General features: G+C 39.3%; 1 protein-coding gene across 3 annotated transcripts in view; it reads left to right on the top strand.

Annotated features, from left to right (window-relative positions):
• Positions 1-17,981, top strand: part of FYB2 (FYN binding protein 2) — a 133,192-nt gene that overhangs the window by 67,377 nt on the left and 47,834 nt on the right. For all 3 annotated transcript variants that reach the window (XM_077891917.1, XM_077891916.1, XM_077891918.1), the window contains exons 6-9: positions 8,279-8,313; positions 10,752-10,783; positions 14,294-14,393; positions 17,296-17,455. In XM_077891917.1, the coding sequence (XP_077748043.1) occupies positions 8,279-8,313; positions 10,752-10,783; positions 14,294-14,393; positions 17,296-17,455 (327 nt within the window). The remainder of the gene's footprint in view (positions 1-8,278; positions 8,314-10,751; positions 10,784-14,293; positions 14,394-17,295; positions 17,456-17,981) is intronic.

Genomic DNA, 17,981 nt, shown 5'->3' with positions numbered 1-17,981 from the left:
TTATCTTTGTACCACTTACTGGATGAATGACGTCTTAACCTCAGTGTCTTCATCTATAAAGTGGTTATAATACTTCCTTTGTGGTGGTGTTCTGAGAGTTTGGTAAAATAATACATTTAAAGTCAAGTTACATTCTGTTTCTGGAAAGATGGAGTATATATACTTTTCCCTATTCCCCCTGATAAGTCCAACTAAAACTGTTGGATATTATATGTGAAACAAACATATGAAAACTAGAAGACTCTGAAAAGATGGAAATAAGAAGGTAGACTAGCTAGAGACCTAGGAACCCAAGGAAGAATAGGTGATGAGTTCCTTGGGTTTTCTTCTTGGCTCATATGTTCCAGACTTGGAGATAAAGAAGCTGGCAATCCAGAAACACCAGTGGGTACAAACAGAAACATCTTCAGCAAAAGCCCGTTCTCTCTAGCTAAAGGACCAGAAAAGGGGCAGCCTAAAAAAACCAGAAAGCCTCTAGACAATAACTGTTATACTCCAGCCAAACATCACAGAAAAAAAAAAAAAAAAAAAACCTGGCTCCACCATACCAGCCAATGCTGAATGGGGAGCCTAGACACTTACCCTCATTAGGCTGCCATTATGTACCCCCAACCCCTCCCCTGAGATGGTGCAGAGAAAGCCAAGTCAGAAGCTAGGACTTTCATCCCCTCCAGGAGTAACAAAATTCCACCTCCAGTGAAGATCTCATGGGAAGCTTTTATTCCATTATACCACCCAGCAGTAACAAGATGCCCCTTCTGCTTCCTATTGGGCTGGTGTTAGAGAGGACCTAGCGAAGGATCGGGACTTTCACAACTATCCAGCAGTAAGGAGGCCAAATGGGGAACAATAACAAGCACTCCTACCACTCTTAACCAGGGTGTTTTCAGAGAAACTGAGTGGGGAACTAGAGTGCCCACTCCTAACCAGGAGTAGTGAGGATCCCTGTCCTCACTTGGGTATCAGGAGTCTAAGAAGTAGAGAAACTAGATGTGTACCCTCTGACAGGAAAAAATGTCATCCCATTTCTATCACCAGGAAAAGCTAACTAAAACAGAAGCTTTAAATAATACCCACAGTATCATAACAAAATACTTAAAATGTCCGGGTTTCAATAGAAAATTACTCATTATACCAAGAACCAAGAAAGTCTAAACTTGAATGAGATGAGATGATCATTAGATGCCAACATTGAGACAACTGAAGTATTGGCATATTCTGACAGACTTTAAGTAGCTGTTAATACTTCAGTGAACAATTATGAACATGATTGAAATATTAAAAAACAGAGTTTTACTCTATTTTTAGAAGAAACAGAATATCTCTGCAAAGAAATGGAAGATGTGAAGAAAAAGAAATAGAAGCTTAGAAGTGAAGAATACAATAAGAAAAATTAAAAGCTTACTGGATGGGCTCAATAGCAGAATGGGGAGAGTAGAAGCATCCATAAACTTGAGGGAAATGATTGAAATTACCTAATCTGAACAACAAGGAGAAAACAGACTGGGGGAAAAATAATGAATGGAGCTTCAAGGACCTGTAGAACTATTATGAAAGCCTTAAATTGTAGTACTGGAAATAAAGGGGAAAGATGCTACTAAAAAAGTACTTGAAGAAATTGAAAACTTCCCCCAATTTGGTGAAAGACATTAAACAAAAGATTGAAGAAGCCAAGAAAATCCCAAACAGGACAAACCCAATCCACATAAAAACATAATCAGACTTCTAAAAATAAAAAGTAAAAAACTTGAAAGCAGCAAAAGAAATGATACATTACCTATAGGTGAAAAACAATTTGAATGACTGAATTTCTCATCAGAAACCATGAAGGCCAGAAGAAAGTGGCACATTTTTCAAATACAAGAAGAAAAGAACTATCAATCCAGAATCCTATTACCAGTGAAAATATCTTTCAAGATTGAAGGGGAAATCAAGACATTCTCAGATGAAGGAAAACTAAGAAAATTTGTTCCAGCAGACCTATCTTAAAAGAATGGCTAAAGGAAGCTTTCTAGGCAGAAAAGAAATGATAAAAGGAAGAAATTTGAAGCATCAGTTCAGGAGAAAGAATAATGGAAAGAATACAAATGTGAGTAAATGTGACATATTTCCCTTCTTTTGAGTTTTTAAAATTAAGTTTGATGATTGAAGCAAAAACTCTTAACACTACCTGGTTTAGTTCTAAATGTATACAAAATAAATACAGAAAACCATTATAAGGAAACAGTTAAGGGACATAGAAGGAAATAAGGTTTCTATATTCCATGTAAACTGGTAAAATGTCCATACCAGTAGAACTGTGATTTTATGTGTATATATAATGTCATCCCTAGAGCAACCACTAAAACAACTATACAGTGAGATTAATAATTTTTTTAAACTACTATAGATAAATAAAAAATAATTCAAAAATGTTCAGGTAACTCACAAGAAAGCAAGAAATATCAAACAAAGAAGGAGAACATGGAATAAACAGTAAATAAAAAATAAAGGGCAGACTTAAGTCATAATATATCAATAATTGCGTTAATTACATTAAATATAAATTGCCTAAATATGCCAATTAAAAAAGATGGATTAGCAGATGTAAATTTAATCTAAAAATGTAAGTGTGGCTATTAATAACTGCTAAAGTAAACCTCAGAGCAAAGAAAATTACAAGAGATGCAAAGACATTATGTAATGATAATAGGGTCAATCCATCAAGAAGACAAAACAATCCTAAATGTGTGTGCACCAGGCTCCAGAGCTGTAATATATGTGACACACAAACTGAAATAAGAAATAGACAAATGGCCTCATAGTTTGAAACTTTAACACCCCTCTCTGCACATTGACAGAACACCTACTCAGAAAATCAGCAAGAATACAGAAGAATTCAGCAACACCATCAAGCAACAGGATCTAATTGACATCTATAGAACATGCAACAGAAGCAGAATACATCTACTTTTCAAGCACCCATAAACATATACCAAGGTAGACCATATTCTGGGCTATAAAACAACACATTTTGAAAAAAACTGAAATCATGATGTATTTTCTGACCACAATGTAATCAAACTGGAAATCAGTAACTAAAAGATAACAGAAAGCTCTCCTAACACTTAGAAACAAAGCCACACATTTCTAAAGGAAAATAAAAATATATATTGAATGAATGAAAATGAAAATATGTCAAAATCTGCAGGACACAGTCTAAGGAATGCAGAAGAGAAATTAATATCACTAAATGCTTACATTAAAAATGAAGAAAATCCTTAAGTGTAAGATCCTACCTCAAGAACATAGAAAAAGAAGAGAAAATAAATCTAAAGTAAGTGGAAGGACGGAAAGAATAAAGATTAAGAACAGAAATAAATGAAATTGAAGACAGAAAAACAGTAGAGAAAAATCAATGAAAGCAAAAGCTTGTTCTTTGAAAAGATCAATAAAATCGACAAACCTCTAGCAAGACTAACAAAGAAACAGAAAGAAGACACAAATGAACAGTATCATGAATGAAACAAAGATATCATTACAAACTCTACAAACATCAAAAGGACCATAAGAGGATATTATGAACAATTCTACATATCTAAATTTGACAACTTAAAGATGCAACATTCCTCAAAAAGCTCAAACCACTCAATATTAATCACTTGAATAGCCCTGTAACTTTTATGAACATTGAAGCCATAATTTTGAAACTACCAAAAAAGCTAGAACACTGTATGTTAACTATACTGGAATTAAAATATAAAAATTAATTAATTAATAAAACATAAAACTTGCAAAAGATCATCTCAAAGTCTAGGGCTGGTCCACTGGAGAATTCTACTAAGTGTTTAAAAATGAATTAACACCAATTCTACTCAATCTTTCCAAGAAAAATGGAAAAGGAGGAAACACTTACTGATTCATTTTGAGAAACTGGTACTGCCCTCATACCAAACCCAGACAGAAGCACTGCACAAGAAGAATGTTGCAGATTAACATCCTTCATAAGTATAGTCATAAGAATCCTTAGCAAAATATTAGCAAATAGAATTTAGCAAGATATAAAATAGAATTATGCCATGACCAAATGCTGTTCATTTCAGGGATGCAAAGCTAGTTCAATATTCAAAAATCAATCAAAATCAATCAATAAAGTTCTTATTGACAGCCTAAACAAGAAAAATCACAATCCTATCAATCTATGCAGAAAAAGCATTTGACAAATTCAATTACTATTTATGATTTTTAAAAAACCTCAGAAAAATAGGAATAGAGGGTACTTTCTTCAACTTGAAAAAAAGAGCATTAAAAAAAAAAAAAAAAGGCCTATAGCTAACATGATACTTAATGGAGAAACCTTAAATACTTTCCCCCAGAGGTTGGGAACAAGGCAAGGATGTCCACTCTTACCACTCCTATTCAACATAGTGCTGCAAGTTCTAGTCAGTGTAATAGGTCAAGAAAAGGAAATAAAAGATATTCAAATCAAGAATTAAACTGTCCTTATTTTCAGATGACAGGATTACCTAGGTAGAAAATCCCAGGGAATTTACCAAAAACAGAAAAAGTTCTTAGAGTTCCTCTTAAAGTTCTTAGTTCTTAATAAATGAGTTCAGCAAGGTCACAGAATACAAGATAAACATGAAGCCCTATTTCTATGGACTAGCAATGAACACACTAAAATTGGGAAATGAGTTCAATCTTTTTTTAAAGATTTTATTTATTCATGGGAGAAACAGAGAGAGAGGCAGAGACACAGGCAGAGGGAGAAGCAGGCTCCATGCGGGGAGCCCGACATGGGACTCAATCCCAGGTCTCCAGCATCATGCCCTGGACTGAAGGCAGACGCTCAACTGCTGAGCCACCCAGGCATCCCCTAAAATTGGAAAATAGTATAATGTTCAAAATAGCTAAAGAAAGAGAAATAGTTAGGTTTGAATCTAACAAAACATTACAAGACTTAAATTTTGGAAACTACAAATTGCTGATGGAATAATTCAAAGAAAACCTACATAAATAAATGTGAGAAATATGCCATGTTTATGGATTGGAAAACTCTATGTAGAAAAAATATTCACCCCAGGTTGATAGACAGGTTTACTGTAATTCCTATAAAAAATCCCAGCCAGGTCTTTTGTAAATATTGACAAGATTATTCTAAAATGTATATAGAACAGCAAAGGAACTAGAATAGCTAAAATAAAAAAACAACTTTGAAAAAGTAAGAGGTAGCAGACTACCTAATTTCAAGAATTACAGCTCTAGTAATCAAAACTGTGTGGCATTGATGGGGAAGGACACACAGCATGATGGAACAGAATTAAGAACCCAGAGCTGACTCCTACACAAATGCATCCAACTGATTTTTTTTTTTTTTTTTTTTTTTTTTTACAAAATTGTAAAATGGAATTTAATGGGAAAGATAGCCTTTCATGGTGTTGGAGCAATTGAATAGCCACAGGTAAAAATAAAATAAATATCAATGTAAGTCTCACATATTCTACAAAGATTAATTCAAATGGATATTTCTTTCATTCTCTGCCCACCAAGGGCGAGGAATCTAAATTATAACTTTCTGGAGGAAATGGGAAGAGGGAGGGAGGAAAAGAAAGGGAAGGATGATGCTGTTAGCTTTTACTGTCACCATTGCATGACTTTGTCCTTCGAACAATGTCAGGAAAACAAAGACCATCTCCTTGGGGGTGCACAGCTCAGCACTGGTGCCTTTCTGAGGCTTTGCCCTTTTATCCAGAATGTGGATAAGCAGGATTTACGCTATTCTAGAAGCTCTGCAGAATTGTTCTCAGAGGTAATCTAGACCAGCCATTCAAACTGTGCTTCCTAGGCCCTAGGACTGTTCTGAGAGGTACTGGAGACTCTTGAGGATAACATCAACCAGAGAAGTTCTACGTATGCTCATGAGCAATATTCCATTTAAACGAATGATTCTGTGGCTGGAAGGAAGTTTGAAAACCATTTGCTAATAGAGTGACCTTGGGCAAGTTACTTCACTCTTTGGGCATCTGTTCCTCATCAGTGAAATGGGGTGTCGGTATTGATCATTGTATGAACTAAGTGAAATCATACATTTAAACACAGCATAGTGCCTGCTATCTGTAAGTATAAAAAAATGTTATCTGCTTTTTATTACTGTTTTTATATTTTTAGTAATAGTCTTCTCACCCCTTGGTTTTCCAAGGTCATGCGGGGAGTTAGTACACGGAGAAAAAGCCAAAGGCCTGCAAGCTGCAGTCATGTTATGGTGCTAGCAGTTGGAGGGTGCTGAGGACCATCTTGTGATGTGTGTCCTTTTTTCCCCAGCTAGAATAAAGCTCTTCAGGGGAGAGAATGGGTCCCAGTGCTGTGGGTTGCATCCTCCTCTTATGACTCCTTTTCCCTTCCTGAGCCCCTGAGGTACAATCCTTTGTCCTTTATATTCCTTCCTTGGGAGCAGGTTGTGATGGCAAAACTTATCTTAGAAGAACCTCTACTTTGTTTAAAAAAATGCATACTCAAATTACGAATGCATTTTTCAGTGTGTATTTTTGCATACTAGCCTTGGCAAGTAAGGTTCCTCTGAGACTTAGTTTCTCCATTTCTAAGACAAAATCATATCACCTCTGTCCCCAGGTAGCAATGAGAAGCAAGAAGATCATGATTTATTAATTCTTTGAAAACCAAAGAATGCTAAATTGGGAGAGGGAAATTATCATTTTTAAAATTGGAAAAGAAATTCATATTTGGAATAGAGATGGAGCAAACTGCATCATAAGCAAATATTTATTACGTGTTAATAACTAAACAAAGCTCTTAATACAAGCAATAGCAAAATAATACATTTTGATTAAAAAATCAGTAAAAATAAAAGTGTACAATAACTCAAGTTGAAGTACATAGCATTAATCATTCACAGAGAATTTTATGTGTTTGTGTCAATCATGTGCAGACAGTCCCTAAAGAAAACTAGGATTTCATTTATTTTATCAATGGATTTTCTGTGTAGAACGATAATGGCTTCAAAATGCAAAACAAGGGGCACCTGTTAAGCATCCAACTCTTGATCTCAGCTCAGGTCTTGATCTCGATTCAGGTCTCAATCAGGGTCTCCACATTGGGCTCCACACTGGGCATAGAGTCCATTTTTTAAGAAATGCAACCTGTTTTTTGGTCACTTTTCTGAACTGAAGCTTCAGAACCATAGCAGCAAGAAAGAGAAGAAAAACAGGGGGAGTCCTACTTATTGTGCACACATATTCATTAATAGTAGGGGAAAACTTTTATAGATGACATTTCTTTTTTTAAAAAAGACTTTATTCATGAGAGAGAGAGAGAGAGAGAGAGAGATAGGCAGGAGAAGCTGGCTCCCTGCAGGAGCCCCATGTGGGACTCAAACCAGGACCCCGGGATCATGCCCTGAGTCTAAGGCAGGCGCTCAACCGCTGAGCCACCCACATGCCCCTAGATGACATTTCAGCAAAGAAAAATCAAATAAGCAATTTTATTTAAAAAAAAAATCACTTTCTATACAACATCTGGTGCTCTGCTAGATATGTCCCATTTCTTACATCATCTCCTTTAATCTCCCTGTTAACTGTGTAAAGCAGGTACTAATTGACTGCATTTCTCAAATGAGCAAATCAAGTCTCAAGAAAATGAAGTAATTTGTCTGTAATCCCACAGGTAGGAAGTGGTAGGACTGAGCTCTGAACTCACATTCTTGCTACTTCTTGTGTTTGTTAATAATTAAGGTTGGCATCATCTCATTCAATAAAATCCACAGAACTATCAGAAAAAAAATCAAAAGGAATTCAAACCTTTGTGGGTGGCCAGTCTCCTCTTTGCAAGCTGTACTAGGGGGAAAAAAACAGTCACGGAGAAAAACACTTACAAGCCTAAAATGGAGTTCATTTTGTGGAAGTGGGATCTAGGCTCTTTTTGGAGGGGGAATTTTTTTCCCTTCCCTTTTCTTCCAAGTTCCACTTAGGATTGCAACCACTGAGTTTCAATGCCGTCTCTTAAGCATGGAGTATCCATCTATTTACTGAGACAGGAAACAGATTATGTCACGTGTTTTCACTGACCATACATTCCATCCTGGAAATCCCCAGAGAGATGAAAGCCAGGATCAGTGACCCGAGAATTCCCCCAAACCACACACACAAAGCCTCACATAGATCCATGCTCTGAAGGTTGAGAAAACTGAATTATGCAGCCCTTCATAATTGCTTGAATCCTGGGTGCTGTAAGAAACGGGTGAATAAACTGTCTTTGATATGATTCTTTTTCATATTTATTTTAGCAACTTATGAAGTTGAAATTGAAGAACCTCAAAAGGTACTGTTTCCTCTTTTTACCAACTTTATAACTACAGCAGATATACAGAATTGACTGTAGTTTCTTTTACGAGCAAAGAGAAAGGTCTTTCTTTGTTTTTGGTTCCTACCCTCCCCAATCCCCCACCCCCTATTCCTGAGGCTTTTCCAAGACTCCAGCTGCTAAGACTCTGTAGCCTGTAATAACAGAGATAGAAGAGGTGGTGTGGGGGGAGGGAGAAGCTGGTCCTAATCCATTCCCGGCCCCTTATCTATGGCGGCCAGCATCAACTAGCCTTTAATAACGGTCCCTTCAGAGACAGGAGTGCTGTGACACAAGCCAAATTTGTATATTCTGCGCTTTCATAAGAATGGCCAGCCCTCTGAAGGCACATTTTCTGGCTCCTGGTGGGCACAGTGCTAGGTGCCACTTTGGAGCAACTTGATTAGGGCCCAAACAGAGTCCCTGCTGGCCTCAATCCCAGCTCCTGCCTGTGTGATCTTGAACCTCCATTTCTTCACCTGTAAAATAGAGATAATAGAAGTTGCCCACATCTGAGGTCATTGTGGGAACGAGAGTAAGGTAAATTCAGGTAGACAGTTTGACAGTAAATGCCCGCATCTCTTCCAACATTTTACCTCTCTGAGCTCCAGTTGTGTCTTCTGTAGAATGGTGTATTCTTCACAAGGGCAGGAAGTATATGCCCTGTGGTTACCACATCTGCTGTAGTAGATGCTCAATAAATAAGGGAGTTTACACCTGTTTCACTGAATTGCTGAGAGAACTCAAAGTAGGTAAGCTCCTAGTACAGCACCTGGCACACAGTAGGTGCTTACCTCATGTTGTAATGGGTCAATTAAGGTTAGTCTTCTCTCCCGAGGTTCACTTAATCAAGATCTTTCATCTTCCTGCTTGTTTTCTTACCCCTATTGGAAACGCCCATTCATTTCTGTATACACTTTCTAGCTTGAAAGCTATAAATGATTATTCTTATTAATGAGAGTAGAAACATTCCATTAAAATGGTTCAATTATCTGGCAACATCTCCAAATAATAAACCTTTCTGCACAAGTGAACTCTGTAAATAACTAGAGTTTATCCGATTCAAGAGAAAAAAAAGCATGAAAGTATTTTTAACTTTTTTTCTAAGATTTATTTATTAGAGAGAGAGAGAGTCTTAAGCAGACTCCCTGCTGAGTGCAGAACCCAAACACAGCACTCAATCCCAGGACCCTGAGATCACAACTTGAGCTGAATCCAAGAGTCAGACACTTAGCTGACTGTGCCACCCAGGAACCCCATATTTTTAACTTTTAAATCTTAATTTTCAGATGTCTATTGCATTCATCTCAGTATTCTTGTCTGGGTCTTACCCTGTCTTGATGACATGGAATCCTCTGGAACATAACAGACTGAGTGGGTACAGTTCATGCTCTTCTTTATGTGATGCTCTTAGCCCTTTGTTAGGTGTTAGGAGCTAGTTGTTTTTCCACCAAGGCCCCACAAGTCTGTTTGTAGTCACTGCTGTCTGTTCTCCGACAGTTATTATCTCTTTGTCAACATCTTTGTGTCTAGCGGGGAGTCTTTCACATGGAAGAGCATCACTTGTACAAAAGTGGAAGCACTTAATCCTCAGTGTTCCCCAGTGATCTAGTATCACTGCTTCCATTTTACAGGTGAGAACTGGAGGCTCAGGGAGGTTAAACCTGTAAATAATATAGTAGAGGTCCATCTGACTTATCATTCTACCCCAGCTGCCACCAGTTTCTTAGAATTATATGGAAAATAAAAACCAGTAGTCCCTGAATGAAAGCTGGCAGGGCTTTCCTCAAAGGAGGGCAAATGAGCTAATAGACTGGTCTTGGTGGCAGCATTTTCAAGGCTTAGCTATTTTCTGTTTTCTTCAGCATTTTTATCTAGATTCAAAATAATGAATGAATCAGATCTATATGAAGACTGAATAAATGAGCCATGTTGTGGTCACTGGAACATAATCTTAACAGTGCCAAATCTAGATCATATGAGAGCTGATTTCAGATCAGAGGGTGCATGACCAGAAAGGGAGACTTCCTAGCATGACTGATACACTTGTGTTACCCCTTCTGCCCACAGAAACATTACTCCAATATCACAAGCACATATTTTCCCAAATGATTGGAAAGCTTTCATTCTACAGATGCATTCCTGGAAAAACATGCGGAGGACAATTCTTCTAAGTCAGTTTATACATTGCCTCTGGCATGTACTATAACTTTGGGAATTCTTGTTTTCCTTTCACACTGACTTCAGCTCCACTGGCCAGGATTCCTAGAATTTTCTGTTGTCAGTGTCCACTTTGCTCTGTCCTGAGACCTCACCTGCTTTGTCTTTTGGTCAAGTCTCTAATGATCTGTAATCACACAACAAAGGCATGGTTTGGATTAGTTTATGAAAATGACCATTTCCATCTTTCCTTTCAGCCGTGGAAGAGTGGTCTCTACCCAGAATTTAGGTGAGTTTTATCTTCAAATAAAGCATCGATCTAACCACTGACCCCCCTGATGGCTTGTTTTTCTCAATGGGCCAGCTATGCTTGCAGAAACTGACTCAGGTCAGCCTCCCCAGCACCTCATAAGGTACCTGGTACAGAGAAAGTACTCACGTGTCCTGCCTTGTTCTAGCCCACATCACACTCATCAGTAAACACTTAACTGAGTCTCCAACATGTGCCAGCCTCTTGCTAATCACTGGGGCAGTAGCAGTGATGGGGACCTGGCCACTAGCCCCAGGGACTCCTGAACTGTGGGAATCACACAAATAGGCATATAACCATCATGTGATTCCCAAAGAACTTAGTTTCCAAAATGTACCATGCTGTTCCAAGTTTCTGTGCCTTTGCTCCCTTAATTCATTAATTCACCCAACTGAATGATCTGGCGAACACCTACTGACCATCAAACATCCCCACCTGTAAGAAGCCTTCCTAATTCCTCTCCTTCAAAGAGAAGTATCCAGTCCCTTTTCTGTAAGGTACACCGTTTGCACTAACATCATCGTGTGTCATTTGTTTGCTAACATGCCAGTTCCTCCTTATTCTCCTCCCCCTTTTGCCACCTTGTCTGTGAGCTCCTTGTGAGGAGGGCCTGTGTTTTCTTGTTCTTGGTATTCCTGATGCCTCTCATACTTCTAGGTCCAGCGCAGGGCCTTGGTAAGGGCCATGCTCTTACCCGGCTTTTCAGAGTCTGTGTCTACCATTCTTTCCCTGGAGTTATTTCTAATGCATTAGAGTAATCATGGTTGGTGAGGTATGGAGAAGCAAGTATCAAAGCTCCCTTGCTAAGGCAAAAAATACAAGCATTGGATCATGAGGGAAGCCTGTTTCATTTCTCTCCTTGAGTCCTGGCCTGCTTCTATTTATGTTCCCCATAATTACCCTCTAGCATGGTGCTGAGCAATTGGTAGGCACATATCAAATGATTAATTCAATGCTTCTTGAGTTTTTACTCTGTTCAGTTGCTACTAGATTCTAAGGCACATAAATGGAGAGAATATATTCTCTGCCCTTGGTTCAAGATGGGCATGGAAGCCAGAATGGTTGGGGGTAAGAGGCTATATGGAGGGGCAAATGACCATATAAGTAAAAAGTTAAAATATAATATAATCACTGCTAAATAGTTATAGAAGCAGAGATGAGGCTCTGTGCATGATTTCTTGAAGAGTTGACAACTGAGTTCAATCTAGAAAGACCTGTAGGAATTGGCCAGGTGAAAATGTCAGAATGTATGTTCCAGGCACAAGAAAAAGTGTGAGCAAAGACAGTGTTCAACACTGAGGTTTGTCTAGAACTCCACAAACAAGGATCATGCCTTGGGAGCAGCAGGAACAAAGCCAGGGGAGTATGCAGAACTGGATCCAGGCCTGCACTCCCTAATTTACCATTTAGACCAGTCCTGTCCAATGGGACTATAAGGCAAACCACTGGCATTATTTAAAATTTTTCTAGTAGCCATTTGTTAAAAAGTAAAAAGAAACAGGTAAAATTAATTATAATGCATTTTATTTATCCCAGTACATCCAAAATATTATCATTTTGACATGTAATCCATATAATAACTATTACTTAAAGTATTTCATAATCCTTTTTTCATAACAAGTCTTCAAGATCCAAATATTTTTTATACTTACAGCTCAATTTGGACCTGATACATTTCAAATGTACAATAGCTACACATGGACAGCACAGATTTAGACTTTATACTATAGGTCAGGGGAAGCCACAAGAGTTTCAAAGCAGAAATAACATACTCCATTCCCTCATGGTATTCCTAGGAGTCACAATATTGAATTTTTAAAAAGATTTTATTTATTTATTTATTCATGAGAGACACACAGGGAAAGAGAGGCAGAGATATAGGCAGAGGGAAAAGCAAGTTCCCTGTGGGGAGCCTGTTGTGGGACTTGATCCCAGGACCCTGGAATTAAGACCTGAATAGGAGGCAGATGTGAGCCACCCAGGTGCCCCACAATACTGAATTTAATTTTATAATTATTTATGGAGATCCAGCTATGTCGAGACTACCAGACAAGAACTGAGGGGCAAAATGGATTACCAAGGGCATATACATCAACAAGGCAGCTAATGTTTTAGGAGAAATACGAACAATGTGCAATGAGAACCTAAGAATTGGGTAATTCTAACACAGCAAATGCTTCAATGAAGAAAAGGACACCAACAATTATTGTGGGTCCACTATGTGCTCTGAACAATACTAGGCTTTCAGCATTTTACTCACATCTCAATTCTCATGGCAACCATTGAGATTCGCATTGTGACCTTTCATTTATAAAATGAGAAAATTCGATTTTTTAGAAAGGCTAATCTTAGACTTGTGGGAAGAGGTATGTATAGTGGGCTCCCTCACAGCCCCCAATCATCACGAAACTGCATATGGCCTTAACAGTGGGCACAGTGCTCAGTAATTAGATGAATGAATGAAACTCCTCAAAACTCTCTCCATTGTCTTTCAGAACATTACTATCTCTGGTGTTTTTCCTCCCTTGATGACATCCTTTTCTGAGTTTCTTTGAGGTCTCTTCTTTTTCTGCCTTCCACATAAATGTGGTTGTCAATCTAGTTCAGTATGCCAGAAGCAGAAGTTCTCATTTGGGTGTTGATGTTCCTTAGCATTCTTTCCTTGGTCCTTGGGTTTTTCATGACACTGTCTACCTTGCCCCTTCAGTGCAGCTGCTGTCTGTACACTGGTGCACAGAAATCATTCATCTCCTTAAGGAAGGCTGGCTGAGTACTACTCTGTGCCAGGCACTGTGCTATATTGCTGCTGCAGTTTACACGGTGTTAGTGCTGGAGATACATATAGAAATAGCAGAGCTCTGCCTCTTTAAATTTGATTGTTAGTTTACAAGGCAAAGTGGAGGAACTGAAGGCAGATCCATAGACAGTGCTTTGTAATGCAAGATAGAAGGATAAAGTATTGGGGCAGCAGGCAAGAAGGTATGACTGGGAGAATCAGGGAAGGATTCTTGGAAGTAAGACAATTCAGACAAATTGAGAAGGGTATTGTGTTCCCCACAATAAAAGATGCAGGAGGCATGTCTGTAACGGGAAATAGCAAAGAAAAAGGAGGAGTTGCTTGAGCTAGGATGGTAGGTTTGGAGAATATGAGAGTCTAGAGCAAAAGTGGAGGAAAGGAGCAGAAGAAGATGGGGTTGGAAAGAAAGGTTGCGGCCAGATCACAATGAGCTTATGTTTTATCCTACAGGCAATGAGGAGTTCCTAGGAGATTTTAAGCCGGGATTCATTCTGACATTAATTGGGGCAGGTAGAAACTCAGCAAATTTATCTAATGAGTGACCTGATCCTCATCTTAGAAGAAGCTGGGGAGAAAAAGGGTATTATTCATGTCGTTCATTTTTTCCATTCATTTCGTTTGGTATTGGGTGGTACCCTATGACCTAAACGGTCTAACCCTCACTTTTCCCTTTATGTCTCTTCACATCTAAGCTCTAAACATGAAGATGAAGATAAAAAGAAGGAAAAAGAACCATGTGGATTGGAACCTCGAAAACCAAAGAAGGATCTACCTTCAAGCCATCTTTTCAAGGTATTGGTGTTCTAGGGTTCCAGGCCAAACAGTCCAGTTGAGGCATGTCATAGGAGTAGTGCATCGAGTGACTGTTTAGTGGCTGAGACACAGCTCTCCAGAGAAAGTCAGAAGATGCAGTGGGTCTTGGGTGTTTTATCAAAGAAATGAACTTGATAGTAACACTGAGCTCTAGCTTCAGGGTTTTTACTTACTGGCCATGAAGCAGGCCTTAGGAGTAGGGCTGGGACTAATGTGAGTTCAGCAAGGCATTCAGGGGGTGAAACATAGGCACTCATTTGGGTGCCGTGCCCTGCAATTAAACTACCCTGGAGGGAGGGCCTCCTTAAGGTATGTGCTCAGAGGTCCTGGTTAGGAGAATGACTTACTTTCTGAGCTCAGTCATTTCATCTGTAAGAGAAAAATAAATAATCCCTACCCAGTTACCATCCTCAGTTCCACCCTGATTCTATTCTCATTTGTGATGATAAAATGAAGTAATGTATGTGAAAATGCTTTGTAAACCATAAGATACTGTAAAAATGAAGTACATTGTTAATTATGACTTATTAGTAAATACTGTATCTGTGTGCGTATTCATATCCAATTGACACTATCCCTTTCAAAACAGAGTGGTCAGAGGCTTAAATGGTTGATACCACCAGCACTGCTACTAATGCTCAGAATATTCTAAAAACCTATTTGAGAAGTGCCTATCTTATAATATCAGGTTGTTCCAGTTCCATCTGTAGGGCTTGAGTAAGTCAAACAGCTTGTTGGTGGCATGGGCCTGAACTGGTGTGTAAGCCCAAAGGCCAGGCTGGACCAGGTTGTGTGTTTATAGAATATCACGAAGCAGCATAATTCAAGGAAGAAGTAAGTCGCTAATTATGAAAGACAAGGACCAGAGTTAGGGAAGCGGCATTGCATACTGAGTCCAGAGGGAAGGCAAGGACATAAGTGGGCAATGAGGCCAGAGATCAGAAAGGGGTTAATCAGGAGCATGAGAAAAACAACAGGGGACCATGGTTAGGGATACTGACCATGAAAGAGCAAAAGTGGGGGATATGCTCTTTATCAATGCTGGCCATTTGACAAGAGCCAGGTCAAGCTACCACTGAAGGGACATATTTCTGCTTTTATGGAGTGGATTTGAGTTTTGGAAATTGTTAAAACTTACTTGGACTATGTTAGATAAATGTGGGTGGTATAGCTGGGCAGTGCGATTTGTGGTCAGATATAAATGGTAAGTCAGTTAACTACAGAATCTCCTGTGGTTCAAACTGATCCTAGAAAGCATTCCCAAGGACAGCCCAAGGGGAACCTATGTACCATTTTATTAGGTGCCACAGTGAAGGAAGGCAGTCACTGCACTTATGTGAAACTCTGACTTATCACTGTCATTTTTCCCCATTAAAAATTTCACTCTTGGCTATGTGACTTAAAAGAGTGCCCCTCCTTATATTCTCCTTTTAGTTTGCCCAGATCCCACCAAGGACTCAGGAAATCTCATACTTTATATCTGCTAAGTACTTCAGCTTTTCCAAGTACTTTCAGATGTATTGTCATAGTCAACCCTCCTGCCCACTTGCGGTCGGAAGGACAGTAATCTCCTCTCCCATTGTCATCTGATAAATGGCCAGAAAGCCTGTAATTCTTCTTGATTCCCAATGTCTATTCCTGGCAATCCATCCAGATCTTTCTGAAATGCACATCTAACTCAGATTGCTGCCTGGGGCTCAGTGAGGCCCACACTGAATCTTGCACAAAAGACCCTGCATTACTCAGCCTCATTCTGTTATATCTTCTCATCTCATCTTTTTTCCCTGCTTCTTCCACTCTTCCCTCAGCATCAGCCTTCACATACCTGTCTGAGGATGCTAATATTGCTCCAGATACCCGTGCCTTTGCTCGTGCTGATTTGTCCTCCCGGTACTCTTTTACCCCCTCAGTCAATCTCTTATTTACATTTCTTTTTTTTTATTTTTTTATTTTTTAAATTTATGATAGTCACAGAGAGAGAGAGAGAGAGAGAGAGGCAGAGACATAGAGGGAGAAGCAGGCTCTAGGCACCGGGAGCCTGACGTGGGACTCAATCCCGGGTCTCCAGGATCACGCCCTGGGCCAAAGGCAGGCGCTAAACCGCTGCACCACCCAGGGATCCCCCTCTTATTTACATTTCAAAATACTCTTTAATAAGACCTACTGTGGAAGTCTTTCTCCACCCTGTCTCCCAGCCAAGAGAACTGACCTCCCCTCCTCTGTTTCTGTCTCAGTGAACAATACAATTGCAAATAGCACTTGCCACATTGTACCTGAATGTTTGTGTGTATTGTCTCCAAGATCAGTGTGTAGGCCACTGCGCCCATGGCTTCTCTGTAACTCCAGAACCCAGCATTAGTGTTTGACAAACACTGCAGTGGGGAAATGAGGAGGAACAGAAGAATGGCAGGAGGAAAGATGAAATGTGAGGCAAAAGGAACACAGCATCCCTTGGTGGTCAAGAGCACGGGTTCAAGTCCTACCCTGGTAGACTACTAGCTGTGAGACCAGAGTATTTGAAGACCAATTATTTCACCTTTCTAAAGTCCTTATTATGTGGACTAATGATATTTTCCTAATGGGGTGTCATGGATATTAGGTGAGATAAGATACATGAAAAGTCTGCTCTGTAGTCAGTGCTTGGTTATATCCTGGCTGCCTCCTTTGGGGCTGCCTCTGTGCTGGGTGTTCTGTGGCCATTCAGAAATGAGCAAAAGACGTGGTCTGCATCCTTGTGAAACTTAGTCTAGGGAGACTGTGTTCAGTACCATAATAAATTGTTATGCGTGAGGAATAACTGATTGAAGAACAGTGCAAGTAAGTGGCCAACGGAGCAGGTAAGTCAGAGATCTACAGCAATCTCCCTGTTGAATATGTTTAGGAGGCTGCCTGTGGAGGGATGCTGGGAAGAAACCAGGTGATGAAAGTCCAGAGAGGCAACATGAACATGCTGCCCAGAAAGCAGGACCCTGTGAGCCACATTGTCCAGACAAAGGCCTGCCCCCAAGACCCGAAGCTGGCCAGGCACTCCCTAGGCCACTGTAAGTTGCATTTCTTCCTGGTTCTCTTCACCATCACCAAATTATTTTAAAGTTGTGCATGTCAAGGATTTTAGTTTATTTTATAAATACTTATTGAACATTTATTATGTACCAGGAAACTTGCCCTAGTGTGAGGCAGTCATGCAGTCATGGAAAGAGCACTGGATTTAGAAGTAGAAGACCAGAATTCAAATCTAAGCTCTAATACTTAGTAGCCATGTAAGAAATAACTTCATATCCCTTCAGCTCCATTTCTTCATTTATAAAAGGGGTTCATGTGTTAGACTTCATAGGGGTTTTGTGAGGCACAAATCTGACAGTATGTCACAAGTAGATCCTCAACAAACATTTACTCCTTTCTTTGTATATCTACCGGCTTCTGTTGATTTTTGTAGGCCAAGATAATTGACACACTGATGATATGTATGATATGATATAGTATGATATCATTAGTTTACTTTATTTAGGTTGTATTTACCTTCGTGTTAGTCAAGACTCTTGATTACAGGTAATGGTAATCGTATCA

Source organism: Canis aureus, chromosome 3 (genome assembly GCF_053574225.1).
Source record: "Canis aureus isolate CA01 chromosome 3, VMU_Caureus_v.1.0, whole genome shotgun sequence".
NCBI classification, from domain to species: Eukaryota; Metazoa; Chordata; class Mammalia; order Carnivora; family Canidae; genus Canis; species Canis aureus.
This window is presented reverse-complemented; position numbering and strand designations above follow the sequence as displayed.